The sequence below is a fragment of the Carcharodon carcharias genome, chromosome 1 (genome assembly GCF_017639515.1).
Source record: "Carcharodon carcharias isolate sCarCar2 chromosome 1, sCarCar2.pri, whole genome shotgun sequence".
Lineage (NCBI taxonomy): Eukaryota > Metazoa > Chordata > Chondrichthyes > Lamniformes > Lamnidae > Carcharodon > Carcharodon carcharias.
In genome coordinates, this window is record NC_054467.1 from 104,786,229 (window position 1) to 104,807,285 (window position 21,057).

The 21,057-nt window shown below is 41.0% G+C and overlaps 1 protein-coding gene across 2 annotated transcripts in view; it reads left to right on the forward strand.

The window, feature by feature from the left end:
• sdad1 (SDA1 domain containing 1) overlaps nucleotides 1-21,057 on the forward strand; it is an 87,015-nt gene that overhangs the window by 13,667 nt on the left and 52,291 nt on the right. For both annotated transcript variants that reach the window (XM_041198687.1, XM_041198695.1), the window contains exons 2-6: nucleotides 33-137; nucleotides 707-805; nucleotides 1,777-1,959; nucleotides 9,066-9,166; nucleotides 16,552-16,609. In XM_041198687.1, coding sequence (XP_041054621.1) covers nucleotides 33-137; nucleotides 707-805; nucleotides 1,777-1,959; nucleotides 9,066-9,166; nucleotides 16,552-16,609 — 546 coding nt within the window. The remainder of the gene's footprint in view (nucleotides 1-32; nucleotides 138-706; nucleotides 806-1,776; nucleotides 1,960-9,065; nucleotides 9,167-16,551; nucleotides 16,610-21,057) is intronic.

Below are 21,057 nucleotides of genomic sequence, written 5' to 3' on the forward strand. Positions count from 1 at the left end.
GTCCTTATAAGACTTTTTCTTTTTCCCTACAGTTCACACAGCAGTTTCATCACTACCAGTCTAATGTACGGATTTTCAAGCTACAGCCGGACAAGCCAAGTAAAGAGCTTTCTGAACTGGTGATGTTTCTGGCACAAGTAAGTTTATCTGCATTGTTAACAGGGAACTGTCTGCATGAAATTTATGTAGGATTAAGAACAGCGTGAGCATATTCTTTCCTGTGAAGGTTGAATAGAACCCTTGTACAGGGATAAAACTTCACTGAACCACACTAAAGTACCTCCAACTTTAAAGATTTGAATCAAACTTTGTATGCATTTGTCATTAGTGGAGATGTTTCTTTTCCTCAAGAATTTGCATTCAATTTCTATTACTGTTTCAAGGAAATCACTGAGGATGATTTGAGGGAGTTATTTGTATTTTGACTATTTTATCTGCCCGCTGCAGCATTGACTCCTTGCATGGGACAGTTTGATGAATGCCAATGTCTTGTCCAACTGTCTAATATTCACCCCCAAATCCCCCTGTCTGTACTTCCAACTAGAATTCCTGGAGAGCAATCGGGAGTGAGAATTTTAGACCCTCTTACCAACGTATATTAAAGCTATAATAGCAGCCCTGCTGCCATCCTGTGAAATTGTAAAATACTTCATATTGCTCACTATAGAAAGTGATTGAATGTCTTCCTTTTGTTTTTTTTCCACAGGTTGCTCATTGTTACCCAACAGAGCTAGCTAACTTTGCCCAGGAATTGAAAGACCTCCTTTTCTCTCATCACACAGTTCTGGACCCAGACCTGCGAATGGTAAACTATTTTGATATAAATTATTCATCATGAGTTTTTTTTCTTTTTGACTGGTGTGACACTAAAGTAAATTCTCCTTTGTAAGATGTTTTCTAACTATTGTTGGGAGGGCAGCAATCATTCATTGTGCAGGAAATGTGTAATGTGGAGGACTAGCAAGCAATACATGTTATTTATTTATGTATATTTAGGCAGTCAGGATTTTAGTTGTTCGACAATGAGTTTATGTTTAAAACCATGGATATCTTGGGGACATACATTGCTTTCGGGTGTTGACCAGATAGTGCAGTTTGAGGAAAATAGTCCAGTACTTAATTATTATTTAATTAAAAAATATATTTACAACAAATTAGAATTAAAATATAAAGAATTTTACTAAAGAACAATTTTAATTAAAAAAATGATTATATATCCATTTTTAATATTGCAAATCCTTGAAATTCTAAGTTTGAATATTTAGTGAAAGCTGTACTGTTGAGTTCACATTGTTAGTATTGGGATCAGATAACCTGCCTTGATAACTATTATTTGCTGACATAAGGCATTAATGGTCTGATGTACTGTATCTGCAGAATGACCAGGGGTGGGGTCTGGAATTTATGGCCACAATTCTCCACATAACGGGAGACAAATTCAACTTCAGGAGCAGTGTGAACTAGACATTAGTGAATCAGCAACCTGTTTTAACTGCCCAGTTACTGCTGAAGTTGAATACCGCCCCCCAGTGAGTTTTATACAGCTGGATTGGAGAAATACAGCAGCTTCCTGTTGCTTTCTCAGAGGATAGTTAGCCACCCTTGTGTGCCTATTTCCTATTAGGGGACCTTTCTACTTTCTTGGCTGGAGGTGGTGATGTGGAAAGAACCCATGAAAAAGGATCAAAAGCACCAAATTCCTTACTCACTTGTTTAATGTTGTGCTGTAGTCTTTATCTTAGTGTATTAACTTTGTTTTGTTGAAATCTTGTTTAGACGTTTTGTAAAGCTTTGATTTTGTTGAGAAATAAGAACCTCCTGAATCCTACGAGTTTGCTGGAACTGTTCTTTGAACTCCTGAGGTGTCATGACAAACTTCTGCGAAAGACTCTCTACATGCATATTGTGACTGATATTAAGAATATCAACGCCAAACACAAAAACAACAAAGTGAACACAGTGAGTAACTTTAAAAGAACTTTATAAACCAGGATCGGTATCAAGGCTCAATTTCCAATTTATTTAGGACAAGGGAATAGTTTTGTAGTGAATGCCCTCATTCATAGACTGTGTATAAGTGCTACATTTAGGCAGATGTCATGTTAAATGTTGGTTGTCTTGAATTAAGCACTTGAAAATCATCTTAAAAGATTGGAGCACATTGTATGATAATATGGGAATATTGCTTAAGTTGTGACAGTCAATCATACTAGAAAACCTTATGAATAAGATTCTGTGAGTATTTCACTTCCCTGCACCCCTCCCAAGAATTGAATTGTGCAGTGTGATTTACATATTTGTGTCTCTCAGTAATTTAACTCGCATGTCCCTGCAAACCATTGTCTGAATCAGATGTATCACAATTGATTTATCAGTATTCATCTTCAAACGCAAATGTTAAAAAGAAAAATCCAAAGCCCTCATTGTATTAGAAAATTAAAATGCTGGTAGCATAACTCTGTGAACTTTCCTGTCAGAATTGTAGAAACTTTACAGCAAGCACCACTAGCAATTAGCTGGAATTTGCCAATTACCTGAAAAAGGCCAAGGATCTTTGAATATGATAATGCCCCTTTTATGTTACAGCAGAAGAGTTCTATTCCCCTAGCCTGTAGGCCAAATCCTGCCCTGCTTCTCAATTTTAACCTGCAGGCTTTGCCTTTTGATCCCTCAAACAGCTTACCAGCCAAGGAAATTTGAAAAAAAACACGACAACTTTGCTGGCAATCTCAGCAAGTGCACCAGGTTACCATCTGCTTACCCTTCTGTACGGATTCTAGATTCCTGAGGCAGACAATGACTGAAGGAGAGCAGCATCGTGATGGTTGGAGGAGCAAAGTCCTGCCGTTCACAGGGGTTATGTTCTTGGAAAAGATCACAAACAGCAAATTCGCAAAGGGCGAAAATATTTTATAATGGGGGTCAATCAGATAGGTTCCAACCATAAAATGCAAATTTTTAAAATAAATATAAAGATGCCCTGCTGTTTAATAAAATAAATATGTATTAGTCACACTTAGCCTTATTAAAACGTTCTCCAACAGAATGTGATAAGCTTGGGGGTGAAGTGGGTGGAGGTTTATTTGAAGGTGGAGGGAGTGGGTGAGGTGGCTGATATAGATTTTTAAAGAAATTTTATTGTTGACTGCTTTACCTTTTGCTTTTCAATCTTGTAAAGTTCTTGGTAAGGAGCAATAGCAGTGTCAATCACTCCACAAAAGACAATGCTTCTTTCCATGTTTGTGTCACAGCCTGTCGCCTGTTTTGTCAATTCTTCAGCTTTTTCTTATGAGGTTTGCCATTACCTTAGGCTCTTTTTCCTCTTTACATTTACTTGATTTCATCAGTTCCACCCCTTCTTCTGTAGAGAGTTCCTCTTCATGACACTGAAACAACTCCTCTACTTCATCTGTGGCCAGGTCTTCAAATCCTTCTCCTCCAACTTTGTTTTGCCAACTCACCAATCTTGGTCAATTAAGCATCCACATAGAGGAACCCTGTGAAATCATTCACAGCCTCAGACCAAACTTTTTTCCAGCAGGCATTTATGGTTGATCGTCTAAACTCATCCCATGCATCCTTAATTATCCCTATTAATATAAGGATGTTGAATTCCTTCCAGCAATCACGGACAGTGGTTGAAGGGTTTATTTTCATTATGTTGAGAGTGTGGCTGAAAATTCTATGGGCATAGTAAGCTTTGAAGATTGCAATGATCCCTTGGTCCATTGGCTGGATGAATGAGGTCGTATTTGGGGGTACAAACAAAATTTCAGCATCTAGATACCTGCCTGCAAGAGAGGGTGGATGTCCTCGAGCGTTATCAAGGATAAGCAGGACCTTTTTTTTTATTGTTTCATGGGATGTGGGCTAGGCCAGCAGCATTTAATTGCCCTTGAGAAGGTGATGGTGAGTTGCCTTCTTGAACTACTGCAGTCCATGCTCTTGAAGCATGAGTTCTTTATCCTCAAATAAGTCCTGACCTCATGCAGAAAGAAACTTGCAAAACAGTCTTCAAAACACTGCTGCTGTAACCTGGGCACAGCTGTAACCCTTCAAAAAAACTGGTAGATGAGATTTAATTTTTCCTTTTGAGAGCTCGAGGGTTGTTTTACCAATAAACCAACATTTGTTTACATTTAAAACCAGCCACATTGACAAAAGTAAGAGCATTATCCTGTCCTTTGCAGCTTTAAAACCAGGTGTTGTCCTTTTTTCTTTGGATATGTAAGTGCTAATTGGCATTTTCTTCTAGAACAGGCCAGTTTCATCCCTGTTAAAGACCTGCTCTATGTGGTATCCTCTCACCTCAATGTATTTCTGCAGTACCCTGAGAAACACTCCTGCAGCTGCATGGCCAGCGGATGCAGTTCCCCCCCAAACCCCCCCACCCCTCCACTTCACATTATCAAAACACTTTTTAAAGTGATCAAACTACCCTGTGCTGGCTGAGAATCCTCTGGAAGATGAAGGAGAGAGAGCTTTTCTTCTTCATCACCAGTAGCACCAGCACTACTTTCTTTACTATTTTTTATGTACTGGTACAATTCAAACCGCTTATTTCTAATAATTGGGCCATTAATTGGGAGTTTTTTTGTTGTTGCTGGTGCCCTACTCGCAGATTAACTAACTTTCTCCATTTCTTTCAAATGTGGATCTTTCCTATTTACAAAGGTTAACCTGGTAGCACCACTACCAGAAACATTAATACTGGCCCTTATTTTCTCCTCAGGCTGCCTAATGTACCTAATTGTAGATTCATTAACACGGTACTCCCTGGCCAACATGGTAGCACTAGCGTTGTTTTTCAGCCTATCTAATATTGTCACTTTTTCAGCAAGTGTCGTCACTCTACTAGGACATTTACCGCTCGGTTAAGATTCACTCATTTTTCAATAATGGTGACTTAAAGATTACCCAGATACTGTATGGTACTGTAGACACAAATGAAATCATAACAGCTATACCACATGCAAACACTCCTGTAAGCAACATGACAGACGACGTACATGCAGTGTGCACCTTCCAGTCCAAGAAATACATCATGTACGCCTTCCTTACCGTACTTTTATTCATATCCATTTAGGAGCTTTTTCTATCTTATGACATTTTCTCCAACTTTTCTTCTAGTTATTTTTCTCTTAGCACAGCAGATAAATGAACATTGGACTCACGGTCGGTGAAATGGTGTACATAATGTTTTGCATGGATAAGCAAATTCACAATTGGCGAAGAGTGAATGGTGAGGCTGTATGCATTCCAAGCCAGACCCCTCTTGTGCTGAAAGCTGGAGGTGTTGGCTATACTCTTAAATAATTCTCACAGCTACACTCGCAGATGAGAACTTTTTCTTATAAGACTCACCCTATGTCACTTGCTTATTATCCTGCTGGGACTAGTGGTGGGAAGTTCAGTTTGAGAGCGAGAAACTTGAGTCCCACACTGGAGTTAAACAAAGGTAGCTACATCGGTATGAGGGCAGATTTGGCCCTAGTGGACTGGGCAGGAAGACTACAAGGTAGGACAGTTGATGAACAGTGGCAGATATTTAAGGAGATAATCAATTTCTCCCAAGTAAAATATATACCAATGAAGAAGATGGTAAGAGGGGGAAAAAGCATCCATGGCTAAGCAAGGAAGTTAAAGATAACATAAAGGCAAAAACTAAGGCATACCAAATTGCAAAGGTCAGTGGCAGGCTGGACGATTGGGAAACTTTTAAAGATCAAGAAAGGGTTACTTAAAAAAATAATAAAAAGAGCAAAGGTAAATTATTAAAGAAAACTAACACAAAATGTAAAAACTGATAGCAAAAGCTTTTACAAGTTTAGAAAAGGAAAGAGAGTAGCTAAAGTGAATGTTGGTCCCTTGGAGGACGAGACTGGGGAGTTAATAGTGGGGAATGCAGAAATGGCAGTGACGTTTAATCAATATTTTGCCTCAGTTTTCACAGTGGAGGACATTAATACCACCCCAAAAGTAACAGGTAGTGCAGAGGATATAGAGAAGGAGGAACTTAGAACAATCACCATCACTAGAGAAAAAGTACTGAGCAAACTATTGGGATTGAAGGGTGACAAGTCCCCAGGACCTGATGGCCTACATCCTGGGGTCTTAAAGGAAGTGGCAGCAAAGATAGTGGATGTAATGGTAATAATATTCCAAAATTCCATGAACTCTGGAAAGGTTCCAGTGGATTGGAAAATGCTAATATAACGCCCTTATTCAAAAAGGGGGGAGGCAGAAAGTAGGAAACTATAGACCAGCTAGTTTAACGTCTGTCGTTAGGAAATTGTTGGAATCCATCATTAAGGAAGTAGTAATGGGGCATTTGGAAAGTCAAAATGCAATCCATCACAGTCTGCATGGTTTTATGATGAGTAAATTGTGTTTGACGAATTTGCTAGAGTTCTTTGAAGATGTGACAAACAAAGTGGATAATGAGGATCCTGTAGATGTAGTATATCTGGACTTCCAGAAGGCCTTTGATAAGGTGCCGCACAAAAGATTAATACACAAGATAAGATCACACGGAGCTAGAGGTAATATATTAGCTTGGATAGAGGATTGGCTAACCAACAGAAAGCAGAGAGTCGGGACAAATGGGTCTTTTTCTGGATGGCAAGCTGTAACTAGTTAGGTGCCACAGGGTTCGGTCCTTGGGCCCCAACTATTTACAATCTATATTAATCCTGAATCCAAGGATAGAAGGTACTGTAGCTAAATTTGCAGATGACACCAAAATAGGTGGGAAAGTAAATTGCAATGAAGAAATAAGAAATTTACAAATGGATATGGAAAGGTTAGGTGAATGGGCCAAAATTTGGCAGATGGAGTTTAACATAGATAAGCGTGAGGTTAAGCATTTTGGTCGGAAGAATAAAAAGGCGACTTATTATTTAAATGGAGAGAAACTTCCGAATGCTTCAGTGCAGAGGGATCTGGGTGTCCTCGAGCATGAATCGCTGACAGCTAGTATGCAGGTACAGCAGGTAATAAGGAAGGCAAATGGAATTTTGGCATTTATTGTTAAAGGAATAGAGTATAAAAATAGGGAAGCGTTGTTGCAACTGTACAAGGCATTGGTGAGACTGTACCTGGAGTACTGTGCACAGGTTTAGTCCCCTTACTTGAGGAATGATGTAATTGCACTGGAGGCGGTTCAGAGGGGCTTCAGTAGATTGATTCCAGAGATGCGGGGCTTGTCTTATGAGGAGAGATTGAGCATATGCCATACTCGCTAGAGTTTAGAAGGATGACAGGAGATCTAATTCAGGTATATAAGATGCTAAAGGGGATAGACAAAGTAGACTTGGAGTGGATGTTTCCCCTTGTGGGGCATTCTAGAACGGGAGTCCATAGTTTTAGGCTAGATTTAAATCAGAGATGAGGAATTACTTTTCTCAAAGGGTCGTGAATCTGTGGAATTCACTACAGAGTGCAGTGGATGCCAGGACGCTGAATAAATTTAAGGAAGAGATAGACAGATTTTTAATTAGTAATGGGTTGAAAGTTTATGGGGAGAAATTGGAGTTGAGGCCGAAATGAGATCAGCCATGATCGTAATGAATGGCGAGACAGGCTCGAGGGGCTGAATTGCCTCCTCCTGCTCCTAGTTCTTATGTTCTTAAAGAGCATATCCCATTGAAGCAATTGACTGACCCAGGCTCCCAAATCCTGAGTGTGAACATATCAGTGCCCCTTACAGAAGTCCATTACTAGGAAAGTGCGTATTCTTCCCCCAGAATACAGCAGCTTCTCCAGCGTTGTTTCCCATTGTAGCCCCAGATGCAGTGGCCATTGATGCTGCTGCTTTGTTTTCAATAACAATTGTAAGACAAACAGAAGGATATGAAAGGGATAGGATATGAAAGAGAAGGCGAAGGAAAAGTAGTGAAAAGATGAAAGAGAAGGGAAAGCCAGAAGTGAAGGAGGAGAGATTGAGAGGCTGCAGTTAAAAAGCAGAAAAATTGAACTGAGGGGAATGAAAAAAGGTCAGACATAAACTAGATATAAATAGTATAAGGATTCCAATAAATGAAACTTGTGTGGATATATATAGTATGGTTGTGATTCAAAAGTGATTTGATCAGAATTAGCCTTCTCACTTATTAATTGTGACATAGGATCAGCCCATTCCTGTTAAGGTGTGTCTTCAGTAACAAGAATGACTTCTGTGGCAAATCTCCAGTATGAGGAACGTTATACTCTTGCTGGAGGAGAGAGAGCAACTTCCTGGAATGTACTTTTCATTTGTTGTATGCAACCCAAACTGCCGGCAGTGAAATGCAAACAGTTCACAGCCTGCCATATAGGTTGGCTCTGGATGAGAGCTAAGCTTCCAACATTACTGAGCTATGTAGATCTTCTGCCATGGCAAGGGTTCTCAAGCAGCTTTGGGGCACGACATGTGCAAAAGGTCTGTGTGTGTGGTAATGTTAATTGCAAATATGGCAAAGGAGAAACTGCACGAATGAATCTTCTGTGACCTTTAAGTAGAGAGGTAGAGTAAAACTTCATTATGGCATGTGCATATTAAAATGGATCATACTGTGAACATTTTGTTCACCTCCCTCCTGTAAGTGTCGCTGTAGTTTCACGCTTTGTAAGACTGGAGCTAACCCAGCAATTTTCCCGTTCATTCTTCACATCCTTTATATTCCAAAGAGTATGTAGGAATTTAATTAGTGACAAGTTACTGCAGTTTTAACTGCACTTGTTGACAATAGTATCGTTTTCTGGGGCTTCATGACTCCAGATTGGACTTTGTGCTGGAGGAATTTGTAACGCTTACTGTTTTTATGGAGCTGTTCTGGGGGACTCACAAAAATACTCTCATCGGTGACATCAAGAAATGGTGCAGATCATGCATGCCTCCTCTGGTAGGAATCTTAATGTTTTATTTTTAAAATCTCCTGATTTTGATTTTCTTCCCCCCAGCATGAAAAGTATTTTGAATTAAATTTACTTAATTATTGACATTTAAAAAAGAAACAAATTGGCGTTGAATGCTATTAAGTATATTCCTGTGGGATTAAATGAACCTTGTGTTTGTATATTCACAGGTTTTGCAAAATTTTATGTACAGCATGTTGAGGGATAGCAACTCTATAGCAGCCAAGATGTCCCTGGATATAATGATAGAACTGTACAAAAGAAACAACTGGTAAGTTTAGGTGTTTTAGTTCATGAGTAATTACTTATCAGTTAAGCTATTTATCTTCCAACTTAATATTTAACAGATGCTTGAAGTGCACTCAGGTTTCATCATTAGCTGTGCTTCTCAAATAATTAGTAATAGATCCTCAGTCATGTATCTTGTTCATGCTGAGGTTCTTTATCATGGGCATTAATGACAAGGCCAGCATTTGTTGCCCATTCTAATTGCATTTGAACTGAGTGGCTTGCTAGGCCATTTCAGTTGCCAGTTAAGAGTCAACCATATTGGAGTCATATGTAGGCCAGACTGGGTAAGGATGGCAGAATTCCTTCCCTAAAGGACATTCGTGAACCAGATGGGTTTTTACAACAATCAATGATAGTTTAACTTCCAGATTTATTAATTGAATTTAAATTCCACCAGCTGCTATGGTGGGGTTTGAACCTTTGTCTCCATTAGCCTGGGCCTTAGAGATTACAAATCCGGTGACAGTACCACCACTGTCCTCCCTTTCAAAATCAATATTGATAGTTTGGCAATAAATGCACTTGGAAAGGTTTAGAATCTGATCAGAAAGTTGCAAGTTTGGTCCCAGGGTTATTTGCCATTTAGAAACTGCTTGCTTTTAGATTTGCTTACTTTTTGAGCATGAGGTATTATATCCTAGGAAGTATAGAAAGACTGACCACAATCTTTCAGTTCTCCTTAGACATAGGGGTATTGGCAGAGGACTGGACGATTGCAAGATTTTTGACTAGGTCCCATAGAAAGAAAGACCAGTCAGGGCAGGAACCGCACAAATGTAAATGTGCAATTAAATTGAGGAGAAATACACCAATCCACAAACAAGATATAAAATGAATAGAGTATGAGAAAGTCTATCCCCTACTTTATAATACTCATAAATAGTATGTAAATGTTGAGAATTTAATGAGATCAACCTGACAGCATATGATCTATGGACTTTAATGCCCCACTTTGTTTTGTATTAGACTTTTTTATCCTGTAAGTTAAGGAGATTGGCATTTTGCAACTTATTGTAATTATCTAAATACTGAAATGTTCACTGTTGTTCAAATCTTTTATTATTTTATACTCATTTTAATGATTGTCTATAACAATGTTATGAATTGTTTTATTTCTATCATTATCACAATTTGGCACTTGCCATCATGGGTGATTTTTCAATAAACCAATCAACTATTACATGGTAGACTGGCCAGAAAATTAAAAGCCCAAGGAATCTAAGGGAAAGTGGCAAGTTGGATCCAAAATTGATTGACGGATGTTTTTTGTGACTGGAAGGCTTTTTCTAGTGGGGTTCTTAGACTCGGCACCAAGCCCTTTGCTCTTTGTGATATATGTATAATATATCAGTGATTTAGACTTAAAGGTAGGGGACATGATTAAGAAATTTACAGTTGATATAAAAGAATTGGCGCTGTGGTTGATAGTGAGCTACAGACTGCAGGAAGATGTCAATGAACTGGTTAAGTGGGCAGAAAATGGCAAATGGAATTCAATCCAGAAAAACGTGAGGTGGTGCATGTGGTGAGGGCAAACAAGACAAAAGAATATACAATAAATGGTAGGATTCTGAGAGTGTGGAGGAACAGAGGGACCGTGGAGTGCATGTCCACAGATCTCTGAAGGGAGCAGAACAGGAAGATAAGGTAGTTAAAAGGACATACTGAACACTTTTAATAAAATCAAAATACTGTGGATGCTGGAAATCTGAAATAAAAATAGAAAACGCTGGAAAAATTCAGGAGGTCTGGCAACACCTGTGGAGAGAGAAACAGAGTTAACATTTCGAGTCCACTATGACTCTTCGGAACTCCGGCATTTTCTGTTTTTATACTGGACACTTTATTAACCGAGGCATGGAGTATTAGAGCAGGAAGGTTATGGCAGAATTATACAAAACCCTAATTAGGCCATAGTTGGAATACCGTGTACAGTTCTGCTCACCACATTACAGAGGCGGCAGGGGAAATTTACAAAGATGTTGCCAGAACTAGAGAATTTTAGGAAAGATTGGGTAGATGGGATTTGTTTGCTTTAGAACAGGTAAGGCTGAGTGTAGATGTAATTGAGGCGTACTAGATTGAGGGACCAAGATAGAGTGGATAGGAAAGGCCTATTTCCCTGAGAAGAGAGGTCTTTAACCATGGGGCATAGTTTTAAAGTGATGGGGGAAGGATTAGAGAGGAGTTGAGAAAATTTTCCACCCAGTTTGTATACTTTGCAGTAACGAGGATCAGGAAAGAAGGGCCCTAGAGCAATTGACTTAAAAGGTTTAAATTAAAGGGATAAGTCATGGCAGGAGCGCTCAAAGCAGTGGTGTGCTCCATGTGGGAAGCCAGGGACATTTCCAGTGCCTGGGACCAGCATGTGTGCAGAAAGTGTGCCCAACTGCAGCTCCTGGAAGTTTCAGAGCTGGAACGGCGGCTGGGGACATTGTGGAGCATCCGCGAGTCTGAGAGCATCGTGGATATCACGTTTAGAGAGGTGGTCACACCGCAGATAAAGGGACTTGAGGAAGGAAAGGAATGGGTGACCACCAGGCAGTCCATGAGAAACAGGCAAGGAGTTCAGGAGTCCCCTGGTGTCCTCGCAAATTGGTATTCTATTTTGGAGGCTGATGAGGGTGCTGGTTCCTCCAGGGAGTGCGGACAGAGCCAAGCTTCTGGCACCATAAGCAGCCTGTCTGTACAGGAGGGGAGGTAGGGAGGAAGAGCAATAGTAATAGGGGATTCTGTAGCCAGGGGAACAGATAGGCACTACTGTGGCCGTCAACATGACTCCAGGATGGTATGTTGCCTCCCTGGTGCCAGGGTCTGGGATGTCACTGAATGGCTGCAGGGCATCCTGAAGTCCTCCCCTGGTGATAAAACAGAGGTCATGGTACATGTTGGTACCAATGACATAGGTAGAAAGAGGGATGAGGTCTTGCATCAAGAATTCAGAGAGTTAGGTATTAGACTAAAAAGCTAGACCTCTCGGGTTGTAATCTCTGGATTACTCCCAGTGCCACGTGCTAGCAAGCTCAGAAATAGGAGAATAGTGCAGATGAATACGTGGTTTAAGAATTGGTGCAGGAGGGAGGGTTTTAGATTCCTGGATCACTGGGACCATTTCTGGGGAAGGTGGGACTTGTACAAGCGGGACGGCTTACATCTGAACCAGAGCGGGACAAACATCCTTGCGGGCGTGTTTGCTAGTGCTGTTGGGAGGAGTTTAAACTAATTCGGCAGGGGGAGGGGACACAAAATGTTAGCAGAATAGGGACACATCATAATACAGCAAAACAATCAAGTCGGGGGAGTACAGCTGCAATAAGCTTCAAGGGGGTAAGGCAAGGCTGGATGGCCTCTACTTTAATGCCAGGAGTATTACACGTAAAACGGATGAGTTAAGGGTGAGGATTGAGATGTGGAATTGTGATATAGTAGCCATTGCTGAGACGTGGTTGAGGGAGGGGCAGGATTGGCAGTTCCACATTCCGGGATATAGAATCTTCAGGCGAGACAGAGGAGGGAGTAAAAAAGGAGGAGACGCATTATTAATTAAGGAGTCCGTTACTGCAGTAAGGGGAGATGATATCTTGAAGGGGGCATCGAATGAAGCTTTGTGGGTAGAGCTTAGGAATTAAAAAGGGGCAACCGCATTATTAGGTGTTTATTATAGACCCCCAGGTAGTCAGCAAGAAATTGAGAAGCAAATATGTGCACAATTTGTGGAGGTGTGTAAAAACAATAACAATTTCAACTTTCCCAACATTAATTGGGATAGACGTATTATTAAGGGCTTAGATGAGTGGATTTCTTGAAATATGTAGAGGAGAACTTTTTAGGTCAATATGTGGAGGGTCCAACAAGGGACGGCGCAGTGCTGGACCTAATTCTGGGGAATGAAGCTGGACAGGTGGCTGAGGTGGTGGTGGGCGAGCATTTTAGTGATAGTGACCACAACATGGTACAGTTTAAGTTTGTTATTGACAAAGGAATCGACAAGTTGCAAAAAAATGTTCTAGATTGGGGGAAGAGTGGATTTTAGTAAAATAAGGCAGGATCTGGCCAAGGTAGACTGGGAACAGTTACTTGTGGGGAAATCTACAGAGGAACAGTTGGGGGTGTTCAAAAAGGAAATGGGGAGAGTACAGGCTCAACATGTTCCCTGTAGGGTGATAGGAAGGAGTAACAAGCCCAGAGAATCATGGATGACCAGAGATATTCAGGTTACGATGAGAAGGAAAAGACAGGCTTTTAGCAGGTACAAGAGAAGCAAATCAGTGGAGGCATTAGTGGAGTACAAAAAGTGCAGGATGGAGCTTAAGAAATCAATTAAGAGAGCAAAGAGGGGATATGAGAAAGCTCTGGCTGGTAAAAGCAGGGGAAATCCCAAGATATTCCATAAGTATATGAATGGGAAGAGGATAAACAGGGAAAGAGTAGGACCCATAAGTGACCAAGGGGACAATTTATGGGTGGAGCCAGAGGACATCGCTAGAGTGTTGAATGAATACTTCACATCCCTCTTCACCCAAGAGAATGAGGATGAAGGTATCGAACTCGGGAAGAGAGACTGTGAGGGTCTTAAGCAAATTGATATAGAGAGTAACAAGGTATTGGAGGTGTTGGCAGACTTAAAAGTGGACAAATCTCCAGGTCTGGATGATTTGTGTCCCAGACTGCTGAGGGAGGCAAGGGAGGAGATCCCAGGGGCTCTGACCCAAATTTCTAATTCCTCTCTGGCCATGGGGGAGGTGCCAGAGGATTGGAGAACAGCTAATGTGGTTCCGCCATTTAAGAAGGGTTGTAGAGATAAGCCAGGGAACTACAAGCCAGTGAGTTTCACGTCAGTGGTAGGGAAACTATTGGAGAAATTTCTCCACTTGGAGAGGCAAGGTTTGATCAGGGATAGTCACCATGGCTTTGTAAGAGGGCGTTCATGCCTAACAAATTGGATTGAATTTTTTGAGGAGGTGACCAGGTGTGTAGATGAGGGTAGTGCAGTTGATGTAGGTTATATGGATTTCAGCAAAGCTTTTGACAAAGTCCCACATGGGAGACTTATAAAGAAGGCAAATGCACATGGGCTACAGGGTAATTTGATAAGTTGGATTCAAAATTGGCTTAGCTGTAGGAGGCAGAGGGTGATGACAGAAGGATGCTTTAGTGACTGGAAGCCAGTGTCCAGTGGCGTACCGCAGGGATCTGTGCTCGGTCCCCTATTATTTGTCATTTATATCAAAGACTTGGATGACTATGTGGGGGTAGGATTAGTAAGTTTGCGGATGACACAAAGATTGGCAGGGTGAGGTTGAGTGTCTTGGGCTACAGGAAGATATAGACAGGATGGTCAAATGGGCAGATAAGTGGCAGATGGAATTTAACCCTGAAAAGTGTGAGGCGATGCACTTTGGAAGGAGTAATTTGACAAGGAAGTATTGAACGAACGGCATGGCACAAGGAAATTCTGAGGAACAAAGGGACCTTGGCGTGTGTGTCCATAGATCCCTGAAAGCGGAGGGGCATGTTAGTGGGGTGGTGAAAAAGGCATATGGGACACTTGCCTTTATCAATCAAGGCATAGATTACAAAAGTAGGGAGGTCATGTTGGAATTGTATAGAACCTTGGTGAAACCACAGCTGGAGTACTGTGTGCAGTTCTGGTCACCGTATTATAGGAAGGATGTGATTGCACTGGAGGGGGTGCAGAGGAGATTCACCAGGATGTTGCCTGGGATGAAACATTTAAGTTATGAAGAGAGGTTGGATAGACTTGGGTTGTTTTCATTGCAACAGAGAAGACTGAGAGGTGACCTGATCGAGGTGTACAAGATTGAGGGGCATGGACAGAGTGGATAGGGAGCAGCTGTTCCCCTTAGTTGAAGGGTCAGTCACAAGGGGACATTAGTTGAAGGTTCGGGGCAGGAGGTTTAGGGGGGATGTGAGGAAAAACTTGTTTACCCAGAGGGTGGTGACGGTCTGGAATGCGCTGCCTGGGAGGGTGGTGGAGGCAGGTTGCCTCACATCCTTTAAAAAGTACCTGGATGAGCACTTGGCATGTCATAACATCAAGGCTATGGGCCAAGTGCTGGTAAATGGAATAGGTAGGTAGGTCAGGTGTTTCTCACGTGTCGGTGCAGACTCGATGGGCCAAAGGGCCTCTTCTGCACTGTGATTCTGTGATTCAGAGGATGATGAGGATCAGGAGCTCACTGCCTGAAAGGGTGCTTAGTGAAGCCCTCGTTGCATTTAAAAAGTACTTAGGTTACGGTGCTTCAATTGCATACCCATGGGGCTACAGTCTAAAAGCGGAAAATTGGGACTAGATTGTATAGCCTTTTTTCAGATGGCACACACACTCTGGGCCGAATGGCCTCTTCCTGGGTAAATTTCTATGATTTCTATGGTTCTGAGTTATAAGGAAGTTGAGTAAGATGTAGAAAAGAGTTTGACTCCAACATATGTAAAGGAAAACAAATTGGAGACCTGTATGAATTATACAGATGCATCTCTGTGTATTTATTTTTCATTAAATTTGATTCACTGAGTTTTCATCAATGCTCTTAGGTGGTACTCACAATTTTGGTTTACAGGTGACATAATTTTCAACAAAAGTAACAGCGTTAATTTTCTAAGATATACTGGTTGTCTCCCTGTGAAAGCCAAGGAATTATAGGCTGTACGGGCCAAATGTCTGAAGCTTTCCACCAATAATGAGATGTCAAAATTACTCCACTGTCTTTATCAACGTCTAAACTTACTGATGTTTTGCATGTGAGCTCAAACCCTAGTGACTTTGTGAGCAAATGCATTCTTTTGTTTCTTTTTGTCGGCCAGCTGTCAACTCCTGTCACTATAGCTAGAGTATAAACCAACCAATTAATTTCACATAAATAGAGACCTTGTTTGCTTTAAGCTGGGTAAGACACTCAATTTACCTAAGCCTGGGGAACTTTAACATAGGCTGATGAGAAACAAGACGAAGGGAGCACCAGTTGTGTGTTTTAATGTATAGACTCCTTGGTTTCATCTCTGTTCTGTGTTGAATTAGTTCATCTCATCCAGACCATTGGTGGGGATGTTACAGTTGGCTTCCGTGCTTCCTTAGCTAGGAACTAGAAGGGTCCAGGTACCTGAGCACTTTCCTGGAGGGCGGATGTAGTTGGTTGTTGAGTAAATGTAATCCTTTTCCCATGGTGGAATAACTTGTTGATGCTCACTGTCCAGACTCAAACATGAAGAATTGCCTCGTTGACGAATACTGGAAGTTTGCCACTGCTCATGAATTGATGCCTGTTGAATGTCAAATAAAATGTCTGGAATGAGGAGAATCATCAGGCTGAACCTTACTGATGCCAATGTATGATTTACTTACAGGAATGATGCAAAAACTGTGAATGTCATTACAACAGCTTGCTTCTCAAAAGTGACCAAGGTAAGAAGAAATTGATAACTGTGAACTACCATGAGGCAGGGCATTTTGATGGGAATTCTAAAGAATTGAACCACATCATTGAGATTTATCAATTAAACAAAAGCAACAGCCATTTACTGCAAAGGGATTTCATCGCAGTTGTTATAAATTAAGTAACTCTTTCGAGTACAAACCCGTTTCCATCTGTTTCAGATGAAGTTACATTGTTTCATAGTTTGCCATTGTGAGATTTGAACTCTTGATCTTGGGGTTACAAACCCAGTACCATAACCACTTGGCTATAGCAGTGGCTATTTAATCCAACAAGATTGCACTAAACTTTGTCAATGGGTTGAAAGAAATAACACACAAAATAGGAGCAGAAGTAGACCACATGGCCATTGAGCCTGTTCCACCATTCAGTACAATCATGGCTGATCTTTGGCTTTAACTCCAATTTCTGCCTGCTCCACGTATCCCTTAATTCCCTGAAAGACCAAAAATCTATTTATCCCAGCCTTAAGTGTATTCAGTGATGGAGCATCCACAAGCCTTTGGGGTACAGCATTCCAAAGATTCACAACCCTTTGAATGAAGTAACTTTTAAGTACTAATAATTACTAGGTAATAAGCACAATATGGTTCCCCAGAATTTATTAATGAACATTGTTAAATTAAATTAGGCAGTAGTAGGGAGAAGAGCCTGGATAGTTTTTTCAAACATTGGCCAGATTTCGCAGTCAATGTTGAAGTGACAACACTTGCCACTAACCTCACAGAAAGTTGCCCACAAAGATCTATCAATCTCTGTGACGCAGATTTCCCCTTTCCTGTTGTCTGTTTGAATCTGATGCCATGGGGACCTTCAGATGTCCAGCAATAGTTATCAGGGTAAGCAGCCAACCAGATTTGCGGGGACATAAAAAACACAGAGAATGGGGAATTGTAAAATCAATTACAGCAATTTTTGGATTCCGTGTTTAACTGCAGAATTAAGGACTTCAGAAGTCGCTGTCCATACCAGAGGAGTAATGAATGCTGACAATTTCACAGTCATTAAAATGGCAAAATCTGGGCTGTTCACTTTGCAGATCCAACCAGGAGTGAGGCTGCAAATATTTTTTAATTACTTTGCATCCTAGCTGAGAGTGGGACTGGAAAATATCTTTGAATTAATTTTTTTTTCATTCAGAGATAGGGTTGTGTGGATAGTATGATCTGAGGAACGGGATTGAGCGGGAAGATTTTGCAGCCAGCAGTAAGACTGAACAGCAGAAGTAAATTTATTATTAACAGCAGGGAGCTGCAATTAACATTTTTAAATTGTTCTCAGAAATGGGGCTGGGCTGGTAGCTGAACTAGATAAATAACTTTATTTATTCTGGTGACGGTGACCAGGTAAGTAATATTTTTGGTTAAAGCAAAATACTGCAGATGCTGGAAATCTGAAACAAAAACAAAAATTGCTGAAAAAACTCAGCAGGTCTGACATCATCTGTGGGAAGGAAGACAGAGTTAACGTTTCGAGTCCGTATGACTCTTCATCAGAATATTTTTGGTTAGCTGCAGTGGGTGCATACTGGATACCAGAGCTATGAAAATATTTTATTTGCACTTGGGAGAACTGGTCCCAAAAAAATTGTACCATACAGCTGGGCAGAGAGCATAGAGGAAAATCTTTTTTAAATGTGGATGGTTGCTTCTAATTTTTCTTCTGGTAAATTCCAATGTTGGTGAATTGGCTGAGAATAGATTTTGAGCCCTGAGGTAGACTGCAACAGTGTCATCTAGGGTGTAGTAACAGTGTGACAGGATCTGAATGAGGATTTTCCATTATATACCATCGGCTTAGGAATTTGCATTATAGATGTTGACACAAAGACCCAGATATTGACAGGCGCCACTTTTCTGAAATGGGGAGTGGGGGGATGTGGAGCAGTTTCAGACAGTGAAATCAGCAAGTCCAGGTTTCCCCACACTCTTGGTGTTTTGCCTTTTTAAAAACAGGAGCCCTGACCAGAAGCCGGTCTGATTGACAGGCTTGACTCTCGGTCAGGTGGGGGCCACAGGTAAGAAGCCTGTAGCTGTAAATTGGGGTTGTGTAGGGAGGTGGCTGTATGGTCCAATCCCCGGCCCAGTGGTGGGGGGCTAAATTACAGGGTCCGATCAACCCAGAGGGGCTGGAGGCCATGCCAAGGGTGGGGGGTGTGTGTTGGAGGGGGGTTTGCATTGCTGGTGGGGGGTGGGGCAGATAGGTTTGTTGGAGGTTGGTGGAGGAGGTGGGGGGGACACTCCACCACCACCTGGTGCACAAACAGCACAACAAATGTAACTGGCTTTTCCCTGAAGCAATCCTTGTCTCCTTTGAGCTGCTGGGTTACTGAGGCCCAGGAAATCCACCTGGCCATGGTTTTGCATCCATGACTCGTGACTGAGTTAGCAGCACAATCAGACAACCGTAGATTCAAATCTCACTGTAGGCCGCAAGCACAAAAATCTAGACTGTCATTCTTGTGCAATACTGAGCAAGTGCTGCACTGTCCAAGGTGCTATATTTTGGATGCGACGTTAAATTGAGACCCCCTCTGCCATCTTAGGTGGATATAAAAGATCCCAATGCACCATTTTAAAGAGGAGCAGGGGAGTTATCTCCATTGTCCCAGCCAATATTTATCCCTCAATCAACATCAAAAAAGATTATCTGGTCAATACCAAGTTGCTGTTTCTGGGAGCCTGCTCTACACAAATTGGCTGCTGTGCTTCCAACATTAAAACAGTGACTCCATGTCAGAAGTGCTTCATTGGCTGTAAAGCATATTTTGGTATCCTGAGGTGAAAAGCGCTATATAAATGCAAGTCTGTCTGTCTTTATAAACCTGTAAAGCAGGTTAAGTTGGAGTTTCCCAATCTTATATTTAAATAGATAAGCCATCTCCTGGGAACAGTTTGGCTGCCTGCCCAGTGTCCCACCTCCATTTAGCCTCCAAGAGGGTTTTGAAATTTTTAATATTTTTGCATCTCATCAAATCCCAACTTGCTTGATTTTGGGGAGTTAAAATTAACCCTGAAGCGTCACTCAAAACCTTTAAAAAATGCTCAGGAATACTTTCTTAACTACATTCAGCGTTATTATCAGTAGATCTCAAATACATCATATTCTTTGTAATGTCATCTGGGATCCCGATGCCTGTTAATTGACTTGAATCCTTTTTTTCAGTGATGTTCAATTTTTGCAAGTAGGCTAATACCTTTCCTTTTCTTCCCTATTTGTCTGTGTGGGTCTGTCCTACGGTATTGCAATTTGTTATGACCACAGCCAGTGTTAATTGCTGTGCAAACCAAACCCCAGAGGGAAACATGGCTTATGGGCCACAGCCTTTTTTTTGTATTCTAATAACAGGAAGGGGATGCACTGATCTCAGCAGTAAGAGGTCCAGTAACACTTCCGGGAATTTAAAAATTAAAAGTAAAAGTTTTATTAACAAGGATAAAAGAAAACTTAAGCACACGAGATTACAGATACACAGTTAAACTTAGTCTTACAAAACATCCCCCCAACAAGACTCTCTACTTAATCAGGCCCACAAGTAAACACCTTCCAGGCAACCCTCCCTTATAGATATTTAAATATCAATAATCGAGTAATATTACCCAAGGCAAACTGCTGTAGCTTCAATAAAGGCATACCAGATGACCTGTAACTCTCTTCCACTCTGCTATGAAAATCCAAACTTCAAAATAAAACTGCTTTTTGCAGCCCAAGACTTTTCTGGCTTGACTGGATGGTTGGTTCAAACTGCCTCCTCTCTCAGCCACAGCTCCAAATGCTACATCTCACAGCTCCAGCTCAACAGCTACAGCCCCTCTAAGCTCTCCACAGTAATTCTAAAATACCCTTTTTCCCTTTAGTAGCAGGTTCCATTGTTTACATACCTCTTTGAAACTCAAATCATTCCAAATGTAAGATCTTTCATGTTTCCACCTGGTCTTTGCTTTTGGGTCAATAAAATATAATATTCCCCCCTTCTATTTACCTATGGAACTCCTGAAAGATACAAACATGTTTCTTGTCACCTGATTTTCCTTTGACATTCAAACAAACTCTCAACTTATCTTAAAATGCAAATATTAGATCTAATCTATTTACTTGTACCTCGAACTTAACACCTCTGTCCTTCTAATGTTTTAAACCACCCCCCAAACACCCTGTCTCCTATTAATCTCTGCCCAGCTTAATTAAATCATAAACACACGCATATACACACAACCTTTTCCACAGAATAACACAATATTCCCCAAAAATATTTTTAAAAATACATTTCTCATTCTTTTCTGTTTCTTAATTAGTTTGATCTTTCTTGATCTTGATCTGATGGAATCTTCTTTCTATTAATTTTTTCCACATCTCGTGTTTGATTCTTTTCCGGATGGATCCCATTAATTCTGCTTTCCTCATTCATTTATGCTTC